Source organism: Haliaeetus leucocephalus, unplaced genomic scaffold (assembly GCF_000737465.1).
Source record: "Haliaeetus leucocephalus isolate CR32 unplaced genomic scaffold, Haliaeetus_leucocephalus-4.0 Scaffold184, whole genome shotgun sequence".
NCBI lineage: Eukaryota > Metazoa > Chordata > Aves > Accipitriformes > Accipitridae > Haliaeetus > Haliaeetus leucocephalus.
Genome location: NW_010972620.1, coordinates 11360698 through 11386937, shown reverse-complemented (window position 1 = coordinate 11386937; position 26240 = coordinate 11360698). Strand labels below are relative to the sequence as shown.

Genomic DNA, 26240 nt, shown 5'->3' with positions numbered 1-26240 from the left:
ACTGGAATAAATTATGCAGCTCCAGACCCTTATGTGCACAGCAAGCAGGGTGGGGTAGCAAGGTTAACAGCTCACTCAAGTCCAGATCCTCTGTCCTGGCCAGCTAAGCCACTCTGCTTCTCAGCTGCAGAGAGAAATTCCTGGGCAGTCCAGCAGCAGGGAGAAGCTGCTGCCTGCTTGGCGAGTGCCAGTGGGAGGGAGCTGCCAACGCACACACCCGCACACTGGTCTGTTCCACCTACAGCACAGTGGTTTCTATATTCATGATGCCAGCGTCCTTTGCCATTGCGGAGAAGACACCGTGCTTCTTGAGCAGCTCCTCAGGGCTGTCGTATTCCACAATCCTCCCAGCCTGCAGCACCATCACCCTGGCAGCAGGGAACAAGAAGGCCTGAGCTCCCAGGATCCGAGCTGATAGCACTGCTTGCACCAGCACTACAGCCCCACCGACCCTGACTCCTCCTATAGCCACGTTATGTGGTTCACCTCCTCTCAGCACAGAGGTGAGGGCACAGCTCTCCTCCCAGTGCTGATGGGGTAACACACATAAGATGTCAACAACGCCTCTATAGCCTGTTGCTGTAAAGAAGGATGCCCAAAAATGTTTCTCCACACAAAGACGTAACTGCTGCATGGCCATCCTTCCCATCCCTCTGTTCTCTCCTAGAACCTCCATATATTGCTGTCCTGGGAACTGCATCCACCCCTGCCCTTCTCTGCATCCTTGTTTCTGCTGCTGGCCACCTCTCGCCCCATCCTAGGAGTCCCAATCCCCATTCCCCTTGCCCCACAGTACTGCCCCACGGTACCTGTTGCTGTCCATGATGGTATGGAGGCGGTGGGCAATAGTAAGGACAGTGCAGTCAGCAAACTCACTCCGGATCGTTGTCTGGATTAAATGATCAGTTTCCAGATCTACGGCTGCTGTCGCTTCATCCAGGATGAGGATCTTGGCTTTGCGAAGGAGGGCCCGGGCCAGGCACACCAGCTGCCTCTGCCCAACACTGGGATGAGGTAGGGAACTTGAGTTACTAGGCAGACACCAGCAGAGCTTCTGCAAGCCTACTGCCACACGCTGCCCTGACCCCAACACCATGCCTGCCCAGCCCTCCCTGGCCTTTCCCCAGCTGATCATCTGCCACCCTGAGCACCACGTCCCTCAGCATCTTGCTCTCTGGGCCACCATGGAAGGGTTGGCTCACGCTGGCTCCCTGGCAGCCTTGACTCCTGGACCTTTTTCTCCCACGCTTACTCCCAGAAGCTTCTGTGGCCTTGTCCCTGGACAGCCGCTCTGCTGCAGTCTGCTGTTCCAGGCTGGTCCCTGGGACCAGGGGAAGGGGGTGGTGCTGGGCATGCCTCCGCTCCTCTGCTCACCTCAGGTTCTCCCCCGCCTCGCTCACAAGATGCAGCAGCCCCTCGGGAAGGTCTTGCACAAATGTCTTCAGGTGGGCCAGCTCAAGGGCCTTCCAGACCTCCTCATCCGTGTACTGGTCAAAGGGGTCCAGGTTCATCCGCAGGGTGCCAGAAAAGAGCACAGGGTCCTGCCAGGGACAGCACCATCTTCAGCCACACCACGGCCATTCAGCAGGGCTGAAAGTAGCTGCTGTAGCTGCTCCAGGCCCCCGAGTTTGGCCACAGCCGGCCCGCCCTGCTGCCTGCAGCTGGGCAGGGGAGGTGGCGATGGCATGCCCACGGGCCATTGGACTCTCCGCGGCACCCAGGGATGCGTCAAGGGCAAGGCGGCACCCAGGGAACAGAGCCTGGGGAGGATGTGCAGCAGTGGGGAGGTGGGGTCAGCTCACCTGAGGGATGATGGTGAGGTTCTGGCGCAGGTCATGGAGGCCGATCGTTGCTATATCCACCTCGTCGATGATGATCGTCCCTCCAGCGGCCTCCAGCACCCGGAAGAGGCAGTTGGTGAGGGAGGATTTTCCAGCCCCAGTCCGTCCCACAACCCCAACCTGTGGAAGCAGCTATTTAGACCAGCTGACAGGGTTGAAGAAAACAGGGCAGATGCTCTCCATCTTGGTCTGGTGGGCCTTCCTGCCCTGCATCTGCAATCACCATCTCCCAGATGGTCTCCTTTGGTCCCTGCCCCACAGCTCAAGTCCCCAGGAGCCACGTCCCATCACCATCCCTCCCCAGACCACAGACCCAAGCTAAGAGGACAGAAACAACTTTAAGACCATGTCACTACAGAAAGGGTGGAGTGAGGGCAGACAGTCCTCACCTTCTCAGTGCTCCCAATATTGCAGGTGATCCCCTGAAGAACCAGCTCCAGTTCAGGTCGGTAACGAACTTTGTAGTCAACAAACTGGATCTCACCTTTGCTGGGCCAGCCATGGGGTGGACGCTTTTCTGTCACCCACGGAGCCTGGAGGCAGAGGAGCATTAGGAGGGGTTGCACCCTGCGATGCTGGCTAGCACCAAGCTGTGCAGCAGGTGTTTGCCTGGACCCTGGTCTCCTCACCTCGTTCTTCACCTTCGTGTACTCATGTACCCGCTCCACAGCCACAATGTTTGTCTCCAGCTCTGAAGACGTCCGCACCAGCCAGTTCAGTGTCTGGGTCACCTGTGTGGCAGAGCCAGAGGATGCAGAGCTCAGTGGGACCCAGGAACAGCCACCTCCCATCTCAGTTCAGGGACTCAGCCTGGACATGAGCATCCCTGGCCTGGCCCCTAACTCTCCACTCCCCAGCCCTTCAAAAGCTTTGCTGCAGCATCTCTGATCCACAGTGGGAATGTGCTCCTCCCCATGGCGGCAAGCATCGCCCCCACACTGGGATGTGTGTTCCCCTGGCTCCATACCAGCTCCCCAGGTGATAGGACACCCCAGCTAATCCCCTTTCTATGGATCAGAGCTGGAGGCAAGGCAGCATCCTCCAGCCAGCCCAGAGCCATCAGGGTGTTGCTTCCAGAAACAGCCCTGCCCTGGAATAAGAAAAAGCTTTCATTGACTCACATTGAGGGCAGAGGAGATAGAAAGACCCACGATGCCGCCCTCCAAAGTGCCCTTTGAAATCACAGCTAGAAGCGCAGAGAAGAAGACCACCAGGCTCCCAACGAACTCCAGACGGATGGCCAGCCACCTGCACCGGGAGAGCACGGCTGAGGGGTGGTGGGAGAGGCATCTGCCTGCACCCAACACAGGGCCCACCAGTGACACAAGCACCCCACCAGCATCCCTGCACACCCAGCGCTGAGCACTGTACACAGGGTACCTGCACCTACACAGCATGTGATTTGTAGCCAATTCTGCAAGCAGGTTCATTTTATCTGTCAGCCCCTGTGTCTCACACACAACCTCCTGTGCTGGTAATGCCATGTATCAGAGGAGCCCCAACTGTACAACCCTCACACACCTTAAGTATCTACCCCATAACACGTCAACACCAGATACTGTCCCCATCGCACTCCCACCTGGCCTGGAGCATTGGCCTCTTACCAGAACCCACCAAGAGCATCTCATCCCTTGACAGTGCAGCTCACTCTGCCCAGGCTCTGGACATTTCTAGGGGGCCATACTCTGGCTTTCAAAATCACCCTAAAACGTCTCCTTCCCACAGATGGTGTCCCTATCCCAAGCTCCCCCAGTTCCTACACAGACTCTCAGTCCTGAGATCAAGAGGGAGAACTGCAGCGTCTCAGGGACCCAGAAGCTGCTGGGCAGAGGTGCTGCAGGCTGTGCTGTGACATAAGGAGTAAAAGTCACCTATTTGAGACTATCCAGGAGTAAACACTTTTCTGATTGATGTCCATAGTGCTCTCATTCTGCTGCAGGAATCGTTCTTGGTGTCCAAAGGCGCGGATCACAGAAAGCCCTGACACTGTCTCGCCAAAGTGGGAGTAGATGGGAGACCTAGTTACAGAGTCCAGACGCCTTAGCTGGCGTGACGTGGAGACATAGAAGCGCTGAAATGAGGGACACAGCTTGGTTACCAACATAAAGTCCAGCAGCAGCAAAGATACTGCTCCAAGCAGGGCAGAAGCTTCTCTCAAGCCATGGTTACTCACCAGCACAAAATAGTAGAAGATGCTCAAGGGAATGATAACAAGAGCGAAGAATGGGGTGGCCAGGGAGATCATGAGTAATGTGCTAATGATGGCCATGAAACAGGAGAGCCAGCTGCGGAAGGACATGGGAATGGTCTCATCTATCGTGAAGATGTCCTGGAGCATACAAAGAAGTGTGGAGAAGCAGTCAGTGACCCCAGAAGGAGGGAGAAACCCAAAGGCCCCACACATACAGGGTTCCTACACATTCATGTGGTAACAGTGCCAGACACTTGCAAAAATATTGGATGACACTGGATTGGTGTTAGGGTCACAACCCCACTTAGGGCCACAGCTCAGCTTGGGAACAACTGATTTAACAGAGAAGCTTTCTCTAATATTCCCCTGTTGCACAGACCAGCTTTGGGAACTGCATCTTCATCTGGACCCAGGATGCAGGAGCAGAAGTTGAGGCAGAAAGAGGGACAGGGCTGACTCCAGGTCCACACAGGTGCACTCAGGTCTCCAGCTGGTCATCATCTGTCTCCTAGCTGGGCACCACATACTCCCTCATCTCAGAGTAAACCCAGCAGGCCCGTAGGCTTGATCTCAAGAGAGATTTTTATTCCCCAAAATCAAGAGGTGGCACCAAAGGAAGAATTGGAGTGGCAGCACACTTGAAACTCCCTGTCTGTATTCTCCCTCCTTTCTCATTTTCTCTTTGTTTTATGAGCTTCATTTACATAGCAAAGACCGTATATTTTGCCGAGAGTCCATAACCAGAAGGACAACTCATTACGGGACATGAGCTCTAGGCTCCTACCTCTCTTGGTAATCTACTCTGGACCCTCTTCAGTTTCTCCACATCCCTCTTGACCAGGTGGCCCCAAAATGGGACACAGCATCCAGGTGTGGCCTCCCTAGCACTGAGCTGAGGAGATGATAACTTCCTGTGATTTGCTGGCCACTCTCCTCCTAGTATAGCCCAGGAGGCGGTTTGCCTCGCAGTTGGCCTCGCATCCACTATGCCCTTCTGGTCCCTTCCAGGCCCTGATCTGGGCTCATCTGTGCAGTGCTGAACAGCAACAGGGTTATGTCACCGTGCAACACTCTCCAGACCTGCTGGAACAAGCACCTCCTCCATACTGGGGCTGTTCTCTTACCTTGGCAAACCTATTCACAATGCGGCCAGTCGGGGTCGTGTCAAAAAAGCTCATGGGCACACGCAGGATGTTGCTGAGCAGTTGCCGATGCATAACCCGGGAGGCTCGCATGGCACCACGAGCAGACAGGATGGTTGCAAAGAGCAGGAAGAGAGCTGCAAGGAAAGCATAGGGTGGTCATCACCAGCTCATGTGTGATACTGGACCCAGGCACCCTTTGGCTCAAGAGACACATGAAGCAGCTCCAAACCAGCAGCTCTGTAGCAAGCCGCTGTGACAGTCCTGCATCCCACCTTCTTGGAAGGCCCCAGTAACTGCGTGCCACCAAAGGGGAAGAACGCTAACCCTTTGGGAAACCCTTGGGCCCTTGCACTATCTCCAAACTGATTAAGGACAGTGATCTTCAACCTAAGGGGGCAACACAGACTTCTTGGGGCAATTTATGCTGGCTTCAGACTGCTATCTGTCCCCAGATCTGCCAGGAGCTGGAAGGAAGGCAGCAGCTGGCAAATTAACACAATGGTGGGTCCCCTGCTCCTTGCTGCACTGCTGGCTGCAGGCCTTGCAAGCCATATCCCTTCTGGACCACGCAGCTGAGGTGAGCAGGATCCCCTGTGCTCCCATACTCGCCTTGTGACACCCCCAGTGCCCCAAAGACACCGATCCGCAGGTCCCGCTGCTCTGTGGGATAGGTCTGGTTCAGGTAGCGCTGCGCATCGTCAGTCCAGGCACTGAGCCACAGGTTAGTCCCCACGAAGGCGACGTACTGTCCAACGTAGCCCATGGCAACCCAGAAAGAATACCACAAGCCAACGGCATGCAGGTACCGCAGGTACATGGAGAACTTCACCTGTGGACCAATTCAGCCCATCACCGCTGCCCAGCAAACGGTGGCCAGTGACACCCAGCACAGCCCTGGGACTCCTGCCTTGCTACCCACAGAGCTCCCCTCCACCACCTTGCCCACCAGTCCCAGGCAGCGCTGTCTCCTTCAGTGTCTCTTGGCTGCAATGGGGCCACAGCCAGCCAGCACCGGCTTCTATGAGCCACAGTCAGGGTCTTGTAGCACTGAGCCAGGGCAGCACAGTGCTTCATCCATCCATCCTCCTCACCTTGCCGGTTTCCACAGCTTCTTTCTCAATCAGTTGCTGGCCTTTCAGCTTCTTGGGGGGCTCCTCCTGGGCCTTCTTCCAGGAATTGGTGCTGCTTTTACTAAGGCTGCAGGGAGGTGATGGGCACCATAGTCACAGGGTGCTGGATGGGTCCTACTCTCCTGGGGGTCCATGCCCATGGTGCATTGGGACTCCAGTGCTGGAGCCCTCTGGGAAATAATGTCCTAACTGGGGCAGCTTTGAATGAGCCTTGTGGAAGCCCTAGGCATTTGCAGCTCTGAAATCATAGGCCTTACCCCCAAAAGCAGGACCAGCCAGCAGCAGGAGATTCAAGGAAGACTACAGAGTAAGGCTGTGACTAATGTAAGTAAAGGCAAGATCAGATGCTCCTGACCCAGTCCAGCTGGTGGTAGGAGCAAGTAGGGAGGCTCCTAGCCCCTTCTCTGCAGGAACCCTCTCCCCTAAGGAGCAATGCAGGGGCCAGGGGAGGGAGCTGAGAGCTCAGGTTGAGTTCCCACCTGCGACTGAACTCTCTCTGACGGATGCTGGCGTCGCGCTTCAGGGTCATGGTCACCACATCATCAGGACCCTCCTCCACACAAGGCTCAATGTCTTCATCACCCTGCTCTTCATCCCCAGCTAAAGCAACAGCTACAAGCACAGGGATGAGGGAAGGTAGGGTCAGGCACTGAGGAGAGAACAGATCCCATGCACCACACCTCTGCTGCATGCAGCTCCGCTCCGCACCCCAGGCCCAGGCTGTGTCCTACCATCACACATCACACCTTCTCCAACCCTGCTGCAAGCCCAGTACAGCAGGAGGAAGAATTCTGTTGTGCTGGAGAGAGAACTGACAGGGCACTTAAGGCTAAAGGCCTTCATGGAGGCAGTCCCTGCTGCTGACTTATCCCAGTGCCACTGGTGGGACATTGAGCAGAGATTTGTGCTAGTTTAGTAGGTGCACAATCTGGTAGGTCATGTCATTCCAGTTCAGGAGCATCTCTTTGAGCAGGTGGAGATGGGTCCTGTGGGGATGAACTGGGAATAGCCAGGCTTTGGCTGGACAACTGGGCTGCGCCCCAGCAGGGTGAGCATCCACCTGACCTGACACCACTCCTCCCTACAGCACTGGGGGACATGATAAAGATGAAATGTTATCCAACAGCACGTTTAGAATAAACCAAAGATCCTTCTCACCCCAGCATCACTAAGGTATGGAGCCTGTTGCCACATAAGATTATGGGACCCATAAATGAACTAAAAAGAGAGTGAAAAAATTAGGCAGGTCCTTCACTGGCTGTTCAACACCATGTCTGGATGCAAACCTTAGGCAGAATGTGCTTGTGCTACTGATTGCCAGAAGCTGGGAAGGATTCACAGCAGCCACCACTGGGGCCTGGGCTGGATAGAACCAGGTCAGACTGACGGATCAGGTCCTGGGGTTTTCACAACCCCAAGACATATGTGTGGCCCCTCTAACTGCTGCAGCCCTGTCGTGTTCCCAGTACCTGTGGTATTCTTCTCTGAAGCATCCTCCTCCTGGCTGCCGTACAAGTTCAGGAACTGGGCAAAGGCCCCCCTGTTTGCAAGCAGGGTGCTGTAGGAGCCGTGCTCAGACACTGCTCCTGCCACCAGCACCACGATGTTATCGACCTGGGGCAGGAAGCTGATACTGTGCGTCACCAAGATCCGTGTCTGCAACAAAGTGGTTGCAGGGTAGTGAGCATCAGAGCATGCCTTGCCCCCCAGCCATGGGCCTGCAGGCTCTCCATCCCCTACCTGGGGATCTCTCTTGTTATCACTGCCTGGCTACAGGGACACGGGGCACCCCTCTGGGGACCCGTGAGGCCTCTCCTGCCTGCTGCAGCCCCACGTGAAAGCCACAGGACCCCTCTCTGTCCCAAGCAAGCAACCTCAGCTTTCCATGGATGGCCAACACCATGCCAGTGCCATTCCTGCCTGGCCAGGTGGTGGGGAGGAGGGCAGGGGTGCTCACCTTCTTTTGCAGCAGCCCTTTTGGCCCCAGCACATGCTCGAAGAGGTACTTGCCGACATGAGCATCCACAGCAGACAGGGGGTCATCCAGGACGTAGATGTCTGCGTTGCTGTACACTGCCCGGGCCAGGCTGACTCGCTGCTTCTGGCCCCCGCTCAGGTTAATGCCCTGGAAGGGAAGGGACCTCTCTGAGCACGGGGCCGGCACAGGGCAACAGCTCTGTCCTCTGCTGCAGGTGCTATGGGAAACCCACAGCGCCCAAGGCTGATACCTTCTCTCCAATCTCTGTCTGGTCACCCGCAGGCAGCAGTTCCAGGTCTGGAAGGAGGGCGCAGGCCTTGATGACCTGCTGATACCTGGCTTCATCCAGTTCTGACCCAAAAAGGATGTTGTCTTTCAGTGTGGCGTTCTGGATCCAGGCCTGCTGGGGTACATAGGCCAGGGAGCCCTGGAAAGAGAGACACAAGAACAGCTACCTTGTCAGAGCATCAGCCTGAGCACCGCCACCTCCTGCAGCCTGTCCTTGCCCTGAGCCACCGCTCCGGGAACAGTCCTGCCCTGATGCCTCCCCATTGAGCTCCCAAGCAGCCCCACAGCCCCCTGCACCAGCTGGCTTGTCTCACCTGGATGTTGATGTGTCCCTTGATACTCTCCATCTCCCCGAGCATGGCTGACACCAGTGAAGATTTGCCTGAGCCCACAGCCCCCACCACGGCCACCAGGCTCCCAGGTACGATGTCCAGGGTGACACTGCAAAGACATGAGGGCTGAGGAAGCAGCACTGCCAGGTCACCCACCAGCTCCTGCGTGGGACCAGCACAGAGTAGCGTCTCTGGGGCACTTGCTTCTAGCAGCACTGTAAGAGGCGATTGCCATCCCCAGCTAACAACACAGAAAGGCTCCCTCTCCCCACCCATCTGCCCTCAACATGGCGCAGAGCACTCACTCTCTTATCGCAGCATTGCCGTCCTGCTCCCAGGCAAAGGTGGCCTCCGAGAAACGCACAGCGCTGCCTGTCAGCAGAAAGCCATCCCTCAGGGCTGGGAAAGCCCAGGGTTGGGCCAGCCTGTGACCCACAGGGAGTAACCTGGAGGTTCACCTGCCTGCAATGGGGTTGTGGTGGATAGCCGAGGTGTCCAGGTCTTCTCTGCCCAGGTAGCACTCCAGCCTCGCAGTCGACACATTGGTCTGCCATAGCAGAAAGAGGATGGCATGTGGGCAGGGGGCATAGCTGGGCAGGCTGGCAGGAGCCCCGTAAGCAGAGCACCTCAGACACAGCCCCCACCCAAGCACCAGCCCCAACCTCTGAGCCCCAAGCCTGTGTCACATATGGGGGTCCCATCTGACCCCACTGCCAACAGAGTCCCACGCACTGACCCCCGGGTGTCCGAGGCCCAGCTCCATCACACACCTGAGCCTCATGTGTTGGTTTGGGCAGAGGTATCATAAGATCCCCCTGCACCCCCTGTCCTTTTTTAAGGCTGACCTGCACCAAGGAAGAAAGGACCAAGGGCAGCATGGCCATGGGGAAGCGCAGCACGTTGAAAAGGGAGATGGCAGTAAAGGCTTTCTGTGCATCCAGGATGTTGTTCTCATCCACCAGCACGTAAACAGCAAAGCTGGCCAAGGAGACCTAGGGCAGATGGCAGAAAAAGCCACCATCAGTGTGGTTGTGTGCAGCCCAGACTCTCATGCTCCCCTAAGGCCTCAGCAGTGCCTTCCTGCTGGGACCTGTTTCCCTCCTGCTTTCTTTCTCCATTGGGCTCCATCTCACCACTCTGATGGGACCCCTTTCTACCACAGCTCTCCTGCCAGCAGCCAGGACCATACTTTGCATCCCAGGCATCTGTCAGCCAGCCCCTTCCTCACTGCAGGACCACTCCAGCTGAGGTTCCCAGTCTTTCCCATCCCCATGGACAGAGCCCTCCCCAGCCCTGTTGGCACTCACCAGGAAGGGGGCACACGTGAACAGGAAGATAGAGATTGACTGCAGGTAACTGAAGTTCACCAAGTCCTTGAGCTCACGTGCCCGGACCTCATTGACTCGCTTCTCAAATGAGGGCTCCCAGGCAAAAAGCTTCAGGATCTGTGAGATGAGCAAGGTGAGCGGGTGCTGGCCTCATGGGAATGCCCACCTCCACATTCAGCTCACTGGTGGCCAGCACCTCTGTCACCAGCTTCTGGCTTGCTCGGAAGCCTGCTTGGCCACTGCATCTCCCCTCTCCTGTCCTGCCCCATGGCTTATAGCACTTCCCCACAGCATTCCCACTCCCTCATCCTCAGCTTACAGGTCACTGCCAGCCCCTCTGCCACCATGGCAGCCTGCTCACCACCACAGCCATCCAGGAAACCCCCAGAAAACCCTCTCTTGGCTCCCAAGTCTTGGTCCAGGTATCCAGAGCTCCTTCCCAGCCAACCTTTCAAAAGGTGAGGAAGCCAAGGGAATTGCAGAGACTGAGGCTTGGCTACCCCAGACACAGAGGCCCCAAGCTAGACTATAATGTTGGTGCTGTAGGGTTATACGGGTGTGCTGCCTCCAGGTACAGTGCACCAAGAAGAGGGGTGCAAGAGCTGCCGGGGGGGTCTCCACTCCACTTCTCACCTTGATTCCATTGAGGATTTCACTCATTATTTTCATGCGTTCATCCTTGTTCTTCATGTTCCTCACCTACAAACAGAAGAGCCAGAGGTCACCTAAACCAGACAGCAACTCACCCTTGGAAATATATCCAGGCTGCCACAGGGAAGGGAAGGGTGGGCTCCGGAGCCCAGAGAAGCCATCCCACAAAGCTGGACCTTGTCTCCCTGGGGCTCTGGACAACCAGGGAAAAAACAGCACCCTGTTGTCAAGTAGAAGCTAAAGCCTTATGTTATGGCTGGTAATATCTCGCTTTCAGTCCTCAAGGCTGCTGTCAAACACATGACTGCAGCATGGAGCACTGTTCAAGTTCAGCTGTGATGGTAGAACAGGTCTCACATGCCTCCTGCTCATCTCAGCTGATCACCCCCCAGCTCAGGCTAGAGACATGCCCAGCCCAAGTCAGATGAATTTCCTAGGTTGGGAAAGATCTGCAGCATAACAGGGAAGAGTAGGGGAGTGTGGAAAATGAGTGAGGAGAGCAACAGTGGGCCTCAGGAGTGGGAGGCCAGGGAGGATCTTGAACCCACCACTGACCTGGATGGTTTTGGCCTTGGCAACCAGGAACCCATTTATGGGGATGAGCAGCACAATAACTGCGATGCCAGCCAGAACAGAGGGGCCCAGCTCTCTCCAGAGGAAGACAATGGACAGGATAATTTGCAGGGGGGATGACCACAGCTGGTGAACAAAGTTGGCCGTGTCCATGAACCTCTGGGCATCAGCTGACATCAGATTCACAGTCTCTCCCACCGTGGACTCCTTGCGGGTGGCACTGGACATGGTGAGTGCCTGGAGAGCGAAAGCATAGTCACCACAAGCCAGTCTGGGAGCAGCCTGGCTGCCAGCAGCAGGGCACAGAGCAGGGAATTAGCAGGCCAGGCTGAAACTGCTCCTGGGTTTGCTCCAGGTGCCTCTCTGCTGGCCACAGGTGCTGTCATCACAGCCTGCACACCAGGAGCCACTGGATGCTGGGGGCAAAGAAACACATCCCCATGCAGGAATCCTAGCAGAGCTGCCTTAGGTGTTGCACTGCTCTGAAGAGAAACCTCCCTCGGCCCCTGGTAGCTGTCAAACACATGACTGCAGCACCCAGGTCCCAGGCAGAACTAGCACCCAGAGTGTCCTCAGTGCTGGGTGAGTGTCCCACAAGCCAAGCTCTCCCCATTGCTTCCTGGGAAGTAAAGGACATATACCCCACTTACTCCAGGTTGATGGGGTAGGAAATGGATGCCAGTATCCCCAGCCCAGCTTGGAGAAAGCCAGCAGGGGTGATGACAGGGCCATACCAACCTTCTTGTAGATGGCAGCAATGAGACTGGCACGCACATTTATGCCAAGGTGGAAGCACAAGCTGAAATACTGCTGCAGGCAGAGGGACTGGATCAGTGCTGTCAGGAAGAGCAGGATGGCATACAGATAGCCTTGCCAGGCAAAGGACTCCTCATCCGACACAAAGGTGATCAGCAGCCTGGAGGGTAAAGAAGCCCATGAGACCCCCACCCTACTGAGATAGACCTGAGCAGGATGCTCCAAACCAATGCAGGAAGAGCATCCTCACGAGAGTGGTGACAGAGACCCTGCCCCAGACAGCTGGCTTGATGCTCAGCAAGCTGGGGACCCCTGTTCTGCTGAGTGTCCCTGTTCTGCTGAGTGTCCCTGTTCTGCCAGGGATGCTGCATTTCACATACAGCAGTGGGTCACTAATATCAGATCATCCACAGAGACTGTGTGGCTCTGCAAAACAAACTGGGCAGGTCCTGTTGGGCTGAGCTGGACTGACTCATGAAGGGCCCCAAAGAAGAGCCAGGACTGTCTCCAGGGAGGGAGCGGGACTGCATAACAAAGGATGTAGGGAGCAGGGAGCAAGGTATCACCCGTAAGAGCTGGCAGCCAGCTCAGGTCAGTTCTTCATTAAACTGTAACCCAACACATTCTCACAGCTTGGTGAGGGCACAAAAAGTCCCCAGGGTGTGGGGCTGGGAGAGGTACACATATGGAGATGGTGGGGTTGGATGCAGTGCACATAGGGAAGTGGTGGGGCTGGGTGCAAAGCTAGGACATGGACATGGGCATGGACAGGGACAGAGAGAAAGGACTCACTTCAGCAGCTGGGGGCTGACGAACAAAAGTCCATCATGCACCAGCTTGAAAGCCACTGATAGCAGGAGGTTCTGCCAGAAGGTCTTGCACAGGGTTTTCACCAACCAGCCCCGGGGGAAATCCTTGCGAGGGCCAGAGTCCCCTTTGTCTCCCTTCTTCTTCCTCTTTGGCTGCTTTTCCTCCTAGAGGGAAGCCCACACAGAAGTAAAGGAGCTGGTTGTACAGGCTTCCTGCACCTGGATCCTGCCACAGACCCCAGATCAGGGATTGTTATGAATGAAGCCTTAGCTTCACCTCCTCTCATATTCCCTCTTGCTGATCTCTGCTCATGTCATACACCCCCAGTACTAACACCTCTCTTGTGTACCAAAGAAAATTATTGCAAACCCCAGACCAGGCTGAACCTCTCAGGCCAAAAATCAGGCACCCCAGGAAGAATCTGAGGCCAGGGGTGATCATAGAGTGATGTTCACTCTGACCGCATTACTGGAAGGTATCTGGGGTAGGGAAAGACAGAGATAAGGGAGCTGCTTGTACTGCAGACTTGAGGGTTGTTCCTGTCCTTCTGTAGGGCAGAAGGATGGAGACTTTCTTGGTCTCTCAAAACACGGGGATCTGCCGAGGACAGGGAATACCCTGTCACGGGTTCCCCCATCCTTGCCCATGGCCCTGCAGAATCAAAGAGGGGAAAACCCAGCAAAGGGGGCTGCAGGGAGGTGAGGTGACCCTACTCCCCAAGGCTGGACCTGGATCTCTCAGTCCCATGCAAGGCCAAGAGTAGGAAGGGATTTACCAGCACCAGGATGTCTTGGCTCTGGGCCTTGCTTATGTTGTTCCCATGGTCTGGGTCACCTTCCCGGTGTCTTTTCTTGCGTTTACGTTTCTCCAGTTCTGCTTGGGCCTTCCTCACCGCAGTCTTCATGTTCTTCTCCAAAACAGCATAAATAGCCTGCGTCTTGTCTTTACCTTTCAATTCCCAGATATCCTCTATCTCCAAGGGTTTGCGATAGCCCTTGAAAACCATGCTGTGGGGCAGAGAAATCTCTCCTTAGCAAGTTTCCTGTACTACACCTGTTGGAGAGTCCTTGCTGCAAATGCAGAGCCTTTACACCCAGCCTGGCCCCAACCTCAGGCTGCACCGAATGTGGTGCCTCTCACAACTAACTCCGAGCAGCCTGTGCTGCAGGCTCCCCCAAACAGGGCTGGGCCAGCCCTAAAACATGCCTGCAGTTTGCCAGCCCAACCTCCCACGGAGCCCTGCTTACCTGGTGTACCATTCAAAGGTGATGGAGCTCAGGAAGGAGGCTGTCACCTCTGGGTTCTAGGGCACAAAGCAAAGCGCGTACCAAGAGATCATTGATGCTGAAAGGTGGTGTTGACAAGAGTTGACTCAGCACCCCTAGCCATCAAGAAACCTGAGGTTTCAAACTGTGCCAGCTCCAGCCCCAGGAATCCCATTTCACAGCCAGAAGCAGCCTCCCCTTGGACATACGTGCCAAAGCCCCAGGCTGCAGGCTCCAGCTCTCACTGTGCCCCTTGCTGAAGCCCCAAGGTCTTCCCTCCCACAGGGGCCAGGAGGAGTCTCTGCATGGAGCCCACCCTGCCCTGCACAACGCCAGCCAGGATGCAGTACCCCAAACCCACTCCCGCAGGGACCTCGCACCTTCTTCGTGATTTCCTTTGTTTCTGGGGCAACATCTGAGAAGCCCGAGACAAGAAAAAGCAGCAGCTGGAGCCCGTAGGAGATGAAGAAAAGGACAAACCGTGGCACGTCAGAGATTGGCACCTGCAGGAATGGAGAGCCCAGAGTGACTGCTGGGGCTTGTCTCAAGGCCACCTGGCACTCAGAGACAAGATCCATGCCCAGGACAGCAAACAAGGCTGGGCCCAAAGGGGCAGTGCAAAACTTGCTCTGGCTCCTGGCTCAGCTTCCCTTCACTACCCCTCCCTGCTTCTTCCTGTCCTCCTCCCATAAGTCCGTAAGGGGATAGATTGGTCCTGGAGAGCTTATGCCACCCCAAAAAGACAGGATGAATTCAAACAGCAATTCCTTCTCAGGTCTCTTCTGGTTCCCCAGGGTCCTTAGGGCAGCTGGGACCTCAGTGATACCACTGAGAACTTGTCAAGAGATGAAGTCTGGAGGGACTTTCTTTGGGGACAGAACAAGACCATGGGGAAGCACAGAGCTTCCTGCCAAACCCAACCTGCAGGGCTCTCCGGAGGAGTGACTGGAATGGCAATATCCCACAGAGCAGGGACAGTGTCCAGAAGCAGAAAAGTATCCCCGAGTCTCTGCGCAAGCAGAAGCGTCGTGCATCATGGATCAGCAGGACCAGGAGCTGGGGGAAGGAAAATCAGTCAGAGGTTCAGGTAGGGCTGCAGGACTCAGTCTGGGCTCTAAATGTGCCTTTGGAGCATGTGTCCTGGGATACCAGCACGTGTGATCTGCTGGGATTCACTGCCTTGAAGACACTGAGCTCCCAGTGCCTGAGGTCGCTGCCAACCCTACATAAGTTTTGGAGTTAATCATACAGGGCAATGGTTTATTTCAGGAAGACATAAGATCAGGCTCCTCATAAGAAAAGCAAGGTCTGAAGACACCCTGACATTACAGCAGGGCACTATTTCTCTTTTTAGCTGTTCTCACCCCAGATTCTCAGATAATGCCCAGCTGTGAGGAGTCACACCCTGTCTCCTGCATATTGCCTCCAGACCTGGAATTAAAGCCAGATCAGACACCCAGCAGCGCAGCCTCTCTGGGCAGTCCCCTTGACTTACAATCTCACATGAACTCTGCACGTGAAACTAAATGACATGACAAAATACAAAGGACAGCAAATTGGGGTGTTACTTTTGCTTTTAAGTGTAGCTCCTGAGAGTTACGGCTTTGTAAAGACTGTTAGAATATCCCATGTCTCGTACAAGATATCTGCAACTTCCATGCACATATTCCATCAAGCTAATAGCCCCTGTGTCCTCACTTTCTCCTCTGCCTGGGTATCCTGTCGCACTTCTTGACTCTCCACACAAAACTGAGCCGCAGCCCATGGGAAGCTGTGAGACATCAGAGCAGCAAGCCATGGTCCGATGTTAATGCTATGCAGTCAGTCCTGTGAAACCCATACTGCTGCTACTGAGGTTTCTGCCAGAAAGCTCAGCTATGCACACAGGCATAGTATCTATCCCAGTTTTAAGGATAAAAGGAGGGAGCACTGTACAACCAGACACCCACCCTCAACCTATCACCCTTGTGCACCACCCACAGATGTTCAGGGCTAGTCCCTACCCATCCTCCAGGCTACGCTTCCCTTGTGGACGCAGCTTCCAGCTGATCTCTGCTATGGGAAGTTTTCTGCTGCTTGGCCTCATGGTCTCACACCCTGTCTCTCTGGTGACACAGCACATTTACCGGCTGATCCCTTACCCAGGTGCCAATGTACAGGCTGGGGTTTGTGTACTGGACAGCTGGCAGGGGGGCCTGGTCTGTGTCCTCTACAAACGCCAGGGCCAACTCCGCCACTGCCGTCAGCATCAGCAAGGCAGCCAGCACCTGCGGGGAGAGGTGAGCAGCCGTGAGGGGAGACCCAGCCCATCGTGCGCACGGGAACCACTGGGAGACAACACAGTTGGGCATAAAAGCACAGTGTCCCATACACCGTTACACCCTTTCCAACTCAAACCTGGCCTGGGAAGCCTTTCTAGGACCCTGTGAAGCTGTAGCACTTCCACAGGAGCACTGCCATCATTTTAAGCTTGGAGGATAACAGCCCACAAGATGAGAAGCCCCCGTACACACCTCTGCCCCCCCTCCCAGTGCATCCCAGCCCTGTTATGCCCTCTGTCCCAGATATGCCTCATCCCGGGCCCCCCTTTACATTTCTGTCCCAGATGGTGCCCTAGCCCATTGCTCCTTCTCACCTACATTTCTCATCTCTCCATCCCACACCTCACTCCAGCCAGAGGCTTTCCACCACCCCTCCACCCCAGGCTGCTCCAGCCTGCCCTCTGTGCCCCCTCAGCCCCACTCTACCTGTTTGATGATGTAGAGTTTGGTCACAGATGATTTCTTGGCTCTGGATTTGCACATGGGCAGGAGCTGCCATGGAGCCAAAATCCAGAAGAAGCCAAGGGGGACCCAGACCAGCACAGTCTGCTGGAAGCACATGGGCAGGTCGGCATCTGGACGAGTGAGGTAGGAGGCGTTCTGGGGGCAGCAAGGACAGACAGCCAAGTCACTTGGGATGGCCTGACCCTCACCTGGCTCACGGCACAAGAGCCACCACTCCTATAGCTCCTGCCCACCCTGCTCCACCCTATCACACCCCTCTCCTCAACACCTACTTTCCTGGCTGAGCATTTCAGCACTCAGCCGAGGTCCCAGGTGACGTCCCCCTACCCATCTATCTGCCTGAACGTGGAAGGGCCTCCCCCACAACCACCCCTTACTGGACCCAAGCCAGGTGCAGCAGCTGGACCCAAATCATCCCGCAAGAGGTCCGTGCAGGGTGTCCTGTGTTCCCAGCCGGGCTGCAGGGCTAAAATAGGACAGGGCTTACTCAGGGAACTGTCATTTGAATTGTTGTTTCATGGATACCACGCAGGCAGCACATAGCGCTCAGTGCCATGGCAGTCCTGGATAAATACCAGAACCTCTGCTGACCACTGGCAGTTGAGTCCCACTGGCTGAACAAGCTGTGAGCCTTGGGATCTACTGCTCTCCCCTTCTACTGAGCATCCTATCCCAAGAACGGGCGATGGAGGTGATGCAGCCACTCACCCAAAAGACGGAGCCACAGAACTCCTCCAGGGCTGCCGACATGGCTCAGGGGAGAAGAGACAACAGCTCCTTCCCCTCGCTCTGCCTGGCTGTGAGTCCTGGGTGGATGCTTGGGACAAAAGTCCCCACACACCCTCAAGTGGTGTTGGGACAAAATGCCTGATGACACACAGTTAATTGTTAACTTGGTGCTATTGCACAACACCACAGACCAAAGCAGTGACCAAAAGGGCTTTGGAAACTGCATGGGCTCTGGGGAAGGGAGGAGAGGAAGACCCAAGAAAGAGATCAAAGGGGAGATGCAGGGAAGCCACTGTCACAGAGTCACTGCAGGACACCACAGCCATCGCTCAGAAACCACAGCCTTCATCAGTGCACACCAACAGAGACAAACTCTTATGGACCCACTAAAGACACTACTTTAGTGCAACAGACCTCTCCTGCCAGAACAAGCCTGCTGAATGCTGCCAAAAAGTCCAGCAAAGGCTGAGAAGCCAAAGAAGACCGTACCCTTTTTCTCATGTGCCACCCAGCAAGGAGGCCCAGGACACCAGCAGTGGTCCAGGCCTGGGAACTTGCAGCATCTGACAGCTGAGCTGACTGCATGCTGCAGTGGTCTTTCTGAGTCTCCGGGATCTGGGTTCCTTTTACCAACTTCCTCTGGCCTGCAGAGCCTGGAGACTCTCCCAGCTCTTCTTTTTACTTCTCCCTTTCCCATACCTCTGTGTTGTCTGCATGTTATGGCAGCTGGCTGACCACAAAGCCCAAAAGAGACTTTGAATCTTCATTCTAAGGCAACCCCCAACATCTGAGACAGCCAGAGGACCATTCCTGAGGCAGGCAACTGCCACTAAATCATCACGCTGCTGCTTAGGAAAGTGGAGGTGTGGGGGCAGGTGGGGATGGTGCTACTCTAAGGCTGGAACTGGATTTGCTTTATCATGAGTGCTCTTGGGGAGAAGTAGGTAAAAGGGGACGGTAGGCTGACTGCAAGGATTCTGCTGTCTCATTGTTCAAGGAGTTAGTAGACAGCTCAGAAGTCAAGGATGATACAACGAGTAACTGCTCGGGAACCACCCTCTTACCATCAATACCAGAGAAAGGTTCAATGTCCAACTGATTGGTTAATTATTATTGGCTTGTCTGATTAAATCCACTTGTTTTTGTAAATAAAGCTACCCCTTGTGCTAGGTCCTTGCAGGAGACTACTTGTAACTCTCCAAAACAAAGACTGAGAGAAGCAGCCTGAGGGAATCATGAACGATGGCAAGAGATGAAGCTTGGTAGAGATAAAGGGGAAGGGGCGTGGAGGCCCTCTGAGCCTTTCCAAGAAATGTCTCAAACACTCACAAGTACCTTGAAATGAAACCGTAGTCACAGCGTGGATAATGTGGAGTCTGGATAATGCAGGCTTTGTGCTCAAGGAACTGGTAAGGCAAGCACTTGACCCATGTGGGAGGAATAGCACATGGGAGAGGATGCGGCTGGAGGAGGGAGCCCTGTGGAGAAAGGATGGTTCTGCTCTGGTGCAACTAGTGAAGCCTGTTAGCTCTCTGTTTTCGGGGCCATCACGTCCAATAAATAACTTTTGCCTCATTATCTGCAAAATGTATATTAAAGTTGACACTCCTGAATATGCTCATGAAGATTATGGAGATCACACTAAACATATGTGACTATAGCACTCGTGTCTCAACCCAAATCATGCTATATGTCACCTTGGGGGTTGGGAGAGAACCTGAAACAAAACTGCCACTGTGGGAGTAGGGTGGGTTGTACTGATATGGCAAACAAAGGGGGAAGATAGGTGCCACTGGGAGATCCACAGAAGAGCACTCTTACGAACCAGAGAACCCCAGTTGGCTGGACCAATGCTTGAACCAGGACTGGTGATCTCTCTCTGTTTCTCTTTTCTCTTAGAATTGCTAAGTAATGCAAGGCATACCTTACTGCTTGCCATAATCTGTTATATACCTAACCAATTATTGGAAAACCTCGTTTAAGACATCCATTAATCACTGTAGGAATCTTAATAAACGTTTGTATATGGACCTTGAGAGTTGTCTCACCTTAGTCCACACTGCTGGGGATTTGCCAATCTCAGTAACTCACCCTCCTCTTCTGAGTGGGTCAAGACAGTCCTCCAGGCCAGAACCAATACCCTGCTGATGAGAGCAGCAATCTGATGCAATGGATACAAAGTGAATGGAGCAGTCACTTCCTCAGCCTTTCTGCATCCAGAGTGCTGATGTGATTCTTCTTTCTGCTCTCTGGCACAGGTGTCCTCTGGCCTTGCTCGTACCCATCTGGAGCGCTGCTGCCAAGGGGACCACTTGCTCGTGACACCTTCCTATTTAATGCTCTGTCCCATTGCGTGTCTCAGTTTTCAGTACATGTCACAGCCCATCCTCACCCCGTCTTTGGTCTCTCATTCAGACTTGAAGTGCTTTGCTCAGGACAGGATGCCAGCTATCTTTTAATGTTCAAAGCAAGCACACCCCCACTTTCTCTCCCTCTTACCTGGGGCATGCTCCTCCTAAAAACCCACAAAGCCACCTCACTATCCTTCAGTTCCTCCCATAAAGCTTCCTTCACTACAATACCCAGAAAACGTTCACTGGCACCAAGCTAATCAAAGTGGTAAGACCTCTTTGGCCAACAATACCACACTGTTTCCCTGTGCTCCCTTGCCTTTACCCATCTGTTATCCACCACCTTATAACTTAAGTTTTCAAAATTAGGCATTGCTTCATGCCTGTTTCTCACAGGGTCTGGTCCAGGACAGAGGCTTCTGCAAGGCAATCTACAAATTAGTCCAGCCCTCACTGCTCACCTGTTTCTGAAGGGTTTGTTTCTCTCCTTTGTTGTGCTGTAACCCCACATGAGTTCAACAGCCTTTTTTTCTTTTTTTTTTTTTTTTAACTTTACACAAAAGGAGAGAACCAAACTCTGTGTTTACGATGCTAGGGGGGCTGCCTCAGCAGAATATTCATGTTAATTGAGCTACCGGTATCTTAATCATCACCATGACTTATGAAATCTCACAACATAAACCATGAATTCTTCAATCAGGTATTCTGAACTATATTGACCATAACCACAAATTTAATCATTTCTTCTTCTGAGTTCAGATCCTCCCTACTGCCTGCACATCTATCTGCCAGTGCTGAAGCAGGCTCCGACACCAGCACTAAGCAGCCATTCCCTTCCCAGCTCCTGTGTTGCAAACTACCACATACACTCCCGAGGTATGTTTTGGGAGACAGATACCTGTGATGGATCCATGTGAAAAGGTGGATGTACCCTTTGAGATGAAGATACATAGTTAGTCTTGGTTGTAGGTTTTCAGTGACCTGATTATGTTTAAGGTGACAAAAGGTGCTGCCACTTTGTCAAGTATTACATTTTCCTGTACATCCTCACAGGCTGTATGCTATTGCCAAGAGGGGCAGACAAATCTGAACCCTGCTTTTTGTCTCCTAAGAAGGTCTGCTATCTCTGCTGTCAGGGGGATCCTCTTCAGCTTTGTGGATCTTTTAGAGAAGAGCAGGCTGCAAGAATAAAGCTGCTTTATCTCTGGGTCTCTACTCTTTTAATGGACCACTGACACCATTCAGATCTTTCATCAGGTATTTTGCAGGGTAACTGAAATGAGTCTAAGGCTTCAATTCTGACCAGGCAGCAATAACTCAATAGGCACATTCCCCTGAGCACTGTCTGGAGAACAAGCAGTTTGTGCTTCATGTTGGGAAAAGGACCTGGAAACTCCCTGAGAAAAAGCACCTTGTCCTCCCAAGGAATCTCATCACACACCCACCCCACCTCAAGCACCCACAGCCCAGGATGCCTCGCAACTACCTCACCTCATCAGTCAGGTAGTTAGAAGCTCCTTCCCATTAGAACTTAATGTGTTCATCATCTCTACGTATCAATGTGCTTCTCTCTACCTAGCAGCTGCTGCGTTGCTAATCCCCAGCTATCCTACTGGCTGACCACAGCAGGCCTTGTTTTCCACCTGTGGCTATGATGTTTCCCTCCCTGGCATTCTGGATGATTGCATTCTTCTCAGGTGCACAAGGGGCCTGATTAATTCAGGCTATGCAACACAGATCACAGTCTTACCTGTAAAATATAAATAAATTTTAAAAAAGCACAGCGAGAGGGGGGCAGCTGCAGTGTTTATTTGACAATCACATGCAGTGCTACACAATTCAGTCCCCCTACTTGCTCAGCTCCCTTCCTCCCAAATACTGCTGAACAGCTTGTTGCCACAACATCTGGGAATGAGTCCTTTTATTTAAAATGGCCAACGTTAAGTTTCCAGGCCAGGGACTGGTCGTTCGGGGGAAGCCAAGGGAAGAGATGTCAGGCTTCATCACCTAGTTCACATCCTCTGCAGCCTGAGGACGGAAGCAATACCCATCTGTCCATGTGGCAGGAAAGACCCTGGAGTCTCAGCGCTCTTGTCCCAGCACAGTGCCTTCCACTACAGAATGTTCTTTGCGATCGCATTCAGGGTCCTCACTTTGGCCACATCTGCCACCTTTATGGAGTATTCAGGGGCAGAGAAGGACGCTCCCATGGCAACGTTCGGATTTCTGTCAGGAAAACCACTGGTTACTATCTGCAGGTGATACAGGTGACTAAGACACACTAAGCAAAACCCACTATCTCCCCTAGTCTCAGCAGTGGCCAGAGAATCTGCTGGTGCCACCCAAACCAAAGATGAGACAGTAATAGAAAGAGGAATAATCCAAAGGCAATAAACAACAGCATCGACAGAAACCCAGTGCACATCTGTGGACAGATGTAAGCCATTCCTCAGAAGCACATCCCACTGGCCTCCCAAATCCTACACACTTGTGTTAAAGGTCTAAGGCAGCTACACCAGAACCTGCCTTCCCGAGTGCCACACAAGCACACTCACAAGCCCTAGGGCAGCAGTAGCAGAAGAAATGCCCCAAGGATCCAGTTCTGCATCCGTGTCTGGATGATGAGCAGTGCTGGATTCACACACTGCAGAATACAGAGCCAGGCATCAGGACCCCAACCACAAGAGCGCGATTAGCACCAAGGAAGCTGTTTGAAATTTATGCCTGTTCTACAAACTCACGTTCACATTAATCCAGCTTTTCCCTTGTACAGTTTTGCTAAAAAATAAAAACAAATAATCAGTTACCTGAACTTCATCCCTGAGTCCCGGGCTGAGCGAGCAGAGCAGTGAAACTCAGAAGCAGTGGAGCCTTCCAGAATCCTCTGCAGGTTGCGCTCTGTGATGCCACCCCCTGGTGGGAAGAATCCCAATGTCACATACAGCGCAGATGGCACTGTCCCAGGCCTGACACCACCCTGGGACCTACCCCCCCTAAGGGACAAGCGCCATCTACACTGAAGGGAAAAGACAGCCCTTGGGAAAATGGAGACCCGGGCACATGAAAAGAGACAAGAGAAGCCTCGGCTCATGTTCTCCCACAGATGTAGAGCTGTCCCCAAATCCTCCAGCAAGCAAGTGGCTGCAGAGCTCTGCCATCCCCAGCTGTCTGCGCAGCCTTTAGTCGCACCAGGGCAGGAGGTCCTCCTCCTGGGGACCTGGCTTAGAAAGCCAGATCAGACAGCACACCCCAGGGCAAGAGGCTAGGAAGCAGGTGCTAGGGACTACAGGACCTGCTACAGATGACAAAACACCATTACCTGGCACCACCACAATTCTGCCCTTCGCCTGAAAGAAGAATACCGTGTTAGTGATATTGCTCAGCACTACATCTGCACACGCATTTGTGGGGTAGCAAAGAAACCTTACATGCAGTGCCTTCCACAAACTCATGGATGTCACTATGGCTTATGATTCGTGCACTCTCACCCACCTGTTTTGTACTATTCATGTGTTACAAGGAAAAGGGGAAAAGAATTTGCAGGTACAGCTAAGGCAACTTGTCACCATTTCTTCCTACCTCTCAAGTACATCTGTTGCACTTTCCTAACAGGAACTATGAGACCCCCAACAGGGACCTCACTTTGCTGTTTGCATGGCCTAATCACACCCAGCTGCTGAAATCAACTCCTACTGCCCTCCTCCCAGTCTGCGAGCAAGAACAACCCAACCAGTCTTTGCTGTGGGAGACTTTGGGGTCCAGGCTACACGGACTTAGGAAAAGATTAAAGCCAAGCCAGAGAGGGAGGGCAAATGCTCCTTGACAGGAGTTCCCTTACAGAAATGAGGGCTACCATCAAGGAGCAATGCCCAGGAAGCAGCCGCAGTAAACCAGGCGAGCACAGGGAACACTTACCTGTTCTGCAAGCCTCTTAATTAAAGACAATCCTTCCAGCGCTGAGCTGTCACAGCCACTTGTCAATACCCGCTCAAACCCCAGAGAAATCAGGGTCTCCAGTGCCACCAGGGGATCGTGCACCATGTCGAAGGCTGAGGCCAACACAACAGCTCAGAAATCACTCAGCTCATTGTGCTCAAGCCCTGTCCCCCATCCAGCTCAGGAGCCCAGGAGACAACGAGAGGAAGGGTCCTTCTCACAGCTGGCCACCCCTGCAGGGAGCCACAGCTCCTGACTATAATGTCCCCCTCACAGCAGTGGCAGGGCCACCGTGCTCAGCTCCTCAGATGCCTCCTCTCCACACAGGGCAGTGACACAGCCCCCAAGCATGCACCCCCTGGACCTTTCCCCTCCTGGGGGAACAGTGCAGCCACAGCCTGCTCTTACACAGCATGCAGAGCTTTCCCCCCTCCAAAGAATGACCAAAGTACCTTAAGCTCAGCTCCCTCCCAGCCCCACCTTCCCCTGGCAGTGGGACAGAGGCTGGTCCCTGCCAGGGCCACTGTCCCAGGCGACTCACCTCGGTGAAACGTGACTGGCAGGGGACGGCACACCGCTGCAATAAGAAGACATATGGTCAGTCAGGGCTGGTACAGGGAGTCCCTTGTGCTAGAACCAGAAAAGCACATCAGATGAAAGAGGGCAAAGGCTTCTCAGGCCATTCATGGGGAGCTCAGAAGGGTCCCAGTACTTGCTGGGAACAACACAGCTGCTGTTCTTTGGCCAGGCTCTTTGCTGAGGAAGAGTTCTTCTGCTCGTTGAGGAAGCAAAAAGACCTTTGTTGTTATGAGTAACACCAAAATCCCCCACCTCATCTGGATCATGCAGAACCCTCATTCCCACCAGAGATGTTTCTCTGCAGGAAGGAAGCAGGGAATTTGTATCATCTACCTGGGGAAGGGACAAGACCAGCAAGTAGTCTTTGAAAGCAGGAGAGCTGATTTTTTGTGATTTCTTTCACTACCTACAAGTTCTGCTCTCAGACCACAGCTCACTTCACCAGTGATGCTCTACTTACTAGGCAAAACTTATTTACTTCTATGAAAAGAAATCCAACTGCCTCCTGCCCTGGAAACACTGGTTCCAGCAGAGCACCTCATTGCTCTAGTGGAGGCAGATCCGGGCAAGACCACTCTCTTTTGCTGCACTCCCTACAGCCCATTCACCTTCATACATACAAGAACCTTGGCAGCAGATCACCAGGGCAACGCTCAGCCCTCTTTAGCTTTGCCTGTAGCTCACAGAAAAGATGTAGAAGCAAATTCTCTTTCTCTCTACATGTTAGGCGTCTGGACTAACAATTTCCCACTGCAGTTTCGGTATCCTTTTATACATTTCCACCTCTCTCTCATTATTCTTTCTCACTGGGTGCATTAGAGGAAAAAATGAAGATGAGTTGCCAGCTACCCACAAGGCCAAAGTCCAGGAGAGACATACCCTAGACACCTGTAACAGGGACATAAGGAAAAGAACAAAGGGCGAGGAAAATGAAGAAGGAAGGGAATCCAACAGTTTAATACTCTGATGCCCCCAAAGGAGCTCACCTAAGCACCTCTCCTGCTTAGACCCTGCCATTACATCCCAGGTGGCCTCAAACTCAGTGTGAACCGCTTGGGGCAGCGGCCCTTGGTCTGCAAAGCTTCTTACCTGTTTAACGTCTCACAACAATACATGAAACCGGTAGAAGGTGGAGAGAGATGGCAAGACCACAGACAAGACGTGCAGACGAAAGCACCCTGCACGGTTCTTTCTACAGCGCCGGACAGAGCCGCGCGGAACTCCCACCCCCACGGTCACCGCACAGCTACCGCGCAGAGCTCAGCACAGCGTTTCTGACCGGGGACGCTCTTACCCAGCAGCGCTGTGCAGAGCTCTGTGTCAATGCGCCCGTCTTCGGTGAGGGCCCCGAACACCAGCCCGTCAGCCCCGTGCAGCTTGGCAAGGCGGATATCGGCTTTCATCACCTCCACCTCCCGGTCCGAGTAGAGGAAATCTCCGCCGCGAGGTCGGATCATCACGAACACGGGGACCCGCACGCACTGCTTCACCACCTGCAGGAGTCCTGGGGGGGAAAGGAGAGCGGCAGCTCAGCACCCAGCCGCCGGGGGAGGCAAGAGGAGAGGCTGGGG

At 53.8% G+C, this 26240-nt stretch overlaps 2 protein-coding genes across 2 annotated transcripts in view; both read right to left on the bottom strand.

Annotated features, from left to right (window-relative positions):
* Positions 1–117: 117 nt before the first annotated feature.
* Positions 118–19678, bottom strand: ABCC2 (ATP-binding cassette, sub-family C (CFTR/MRP), member 2). Its single transcript, XM_010564882.1, has 32 exons — positions 17783–19678; positions 17036–17209; positions 16430–16555; positions 15210–15344; positions 14669–14791; positions 14271–14326; positions 13799–14030; positions 13006–13187; positions 12196–12373; positions 11440–11694; positions 10867–10932; positions 10213–10350; positions 9751–9897; positions 9364–9452; positions 9211–9273; positions 8888–9014; positions 8536–8712; positions 8265–8432; positions 7777–7963; positions 6787–6919; positions 6269–6374; positions 5787–6006; positions 5157–5311; positions 4015–4170; positions 3713–3912; positions 2963–3089; positions 2471–2572; positions 2231–2374; positions 1803–1961; positions 1375–1541; positions 810–1004; positions 118–368 (listed from the first exon to the last, which is right to left on the bottom strand). The coding sequence occupies exons 1-32, from the start codon at positions 17822–17824 to the stop codon at positions 239–241; spliced, it is 4659 nt and encodes a 1552-aa protein (XP_010563184.1). The 5' UTR covers positions 17825–19678; the 3' UTR covers positions 118–238.
* A 2262-nt stretch (positions 19679–21940) lies between these two features.
* The window catches only part of CUTC (cutC copper transporter), a 5448-nt gene continuing 1148 nt past the window's right edge, over positions 21941–26240 (bottom strand). Inside the window, exons 3-8 of the mRNA XM_010565019.1 lie at positions 25964–26173; positions 24632–24667; positions 24070–24203; positions 23474–23501; positions 22962–23067; positions 21941–22380 (exon numbers count right to left, since the gene is read on the bottom strand). Coding sequence (XP_010563321.1) covers positions 22269–22380; positions 22962–23067; positions 23474–23501; positions 24070–24203; positions 24632–24667; positions 25964–26173 — 626 coding nt within the window. The 3' untranslated portion in view covers positions 21941–22268. The remainder of the gene's footprint in view (positions 22381–22961; positions 23068–23473; positions 23502–24069; positions 24204–24631; positions 24668–25963; positions 26174–26240) is intronic.

Coding starts and splice junctions, on each gene's coding strand:
- ABCC2 (XM_010564882.1), bottom strand. CDS start 17,824: ATGTCGGCAGCCCTGGAGGAGTTCTGTGGCTCCGTCTTTTGG. Junction 7,964..8,264: donor AAGGGCTGCTGCAAAAGAAG/GTGAGCACCCCT, acceptor ACTTTGTTGCAG/ACACGGATCTTGGTGACGCA. Junction 3,913..4,014: donor TCTTCTACTATTTTGTGCTG/GTGAGTAACCAT, acceptor CCCTCATTTCAG/CGCTTCTATGTCTCCACGTC.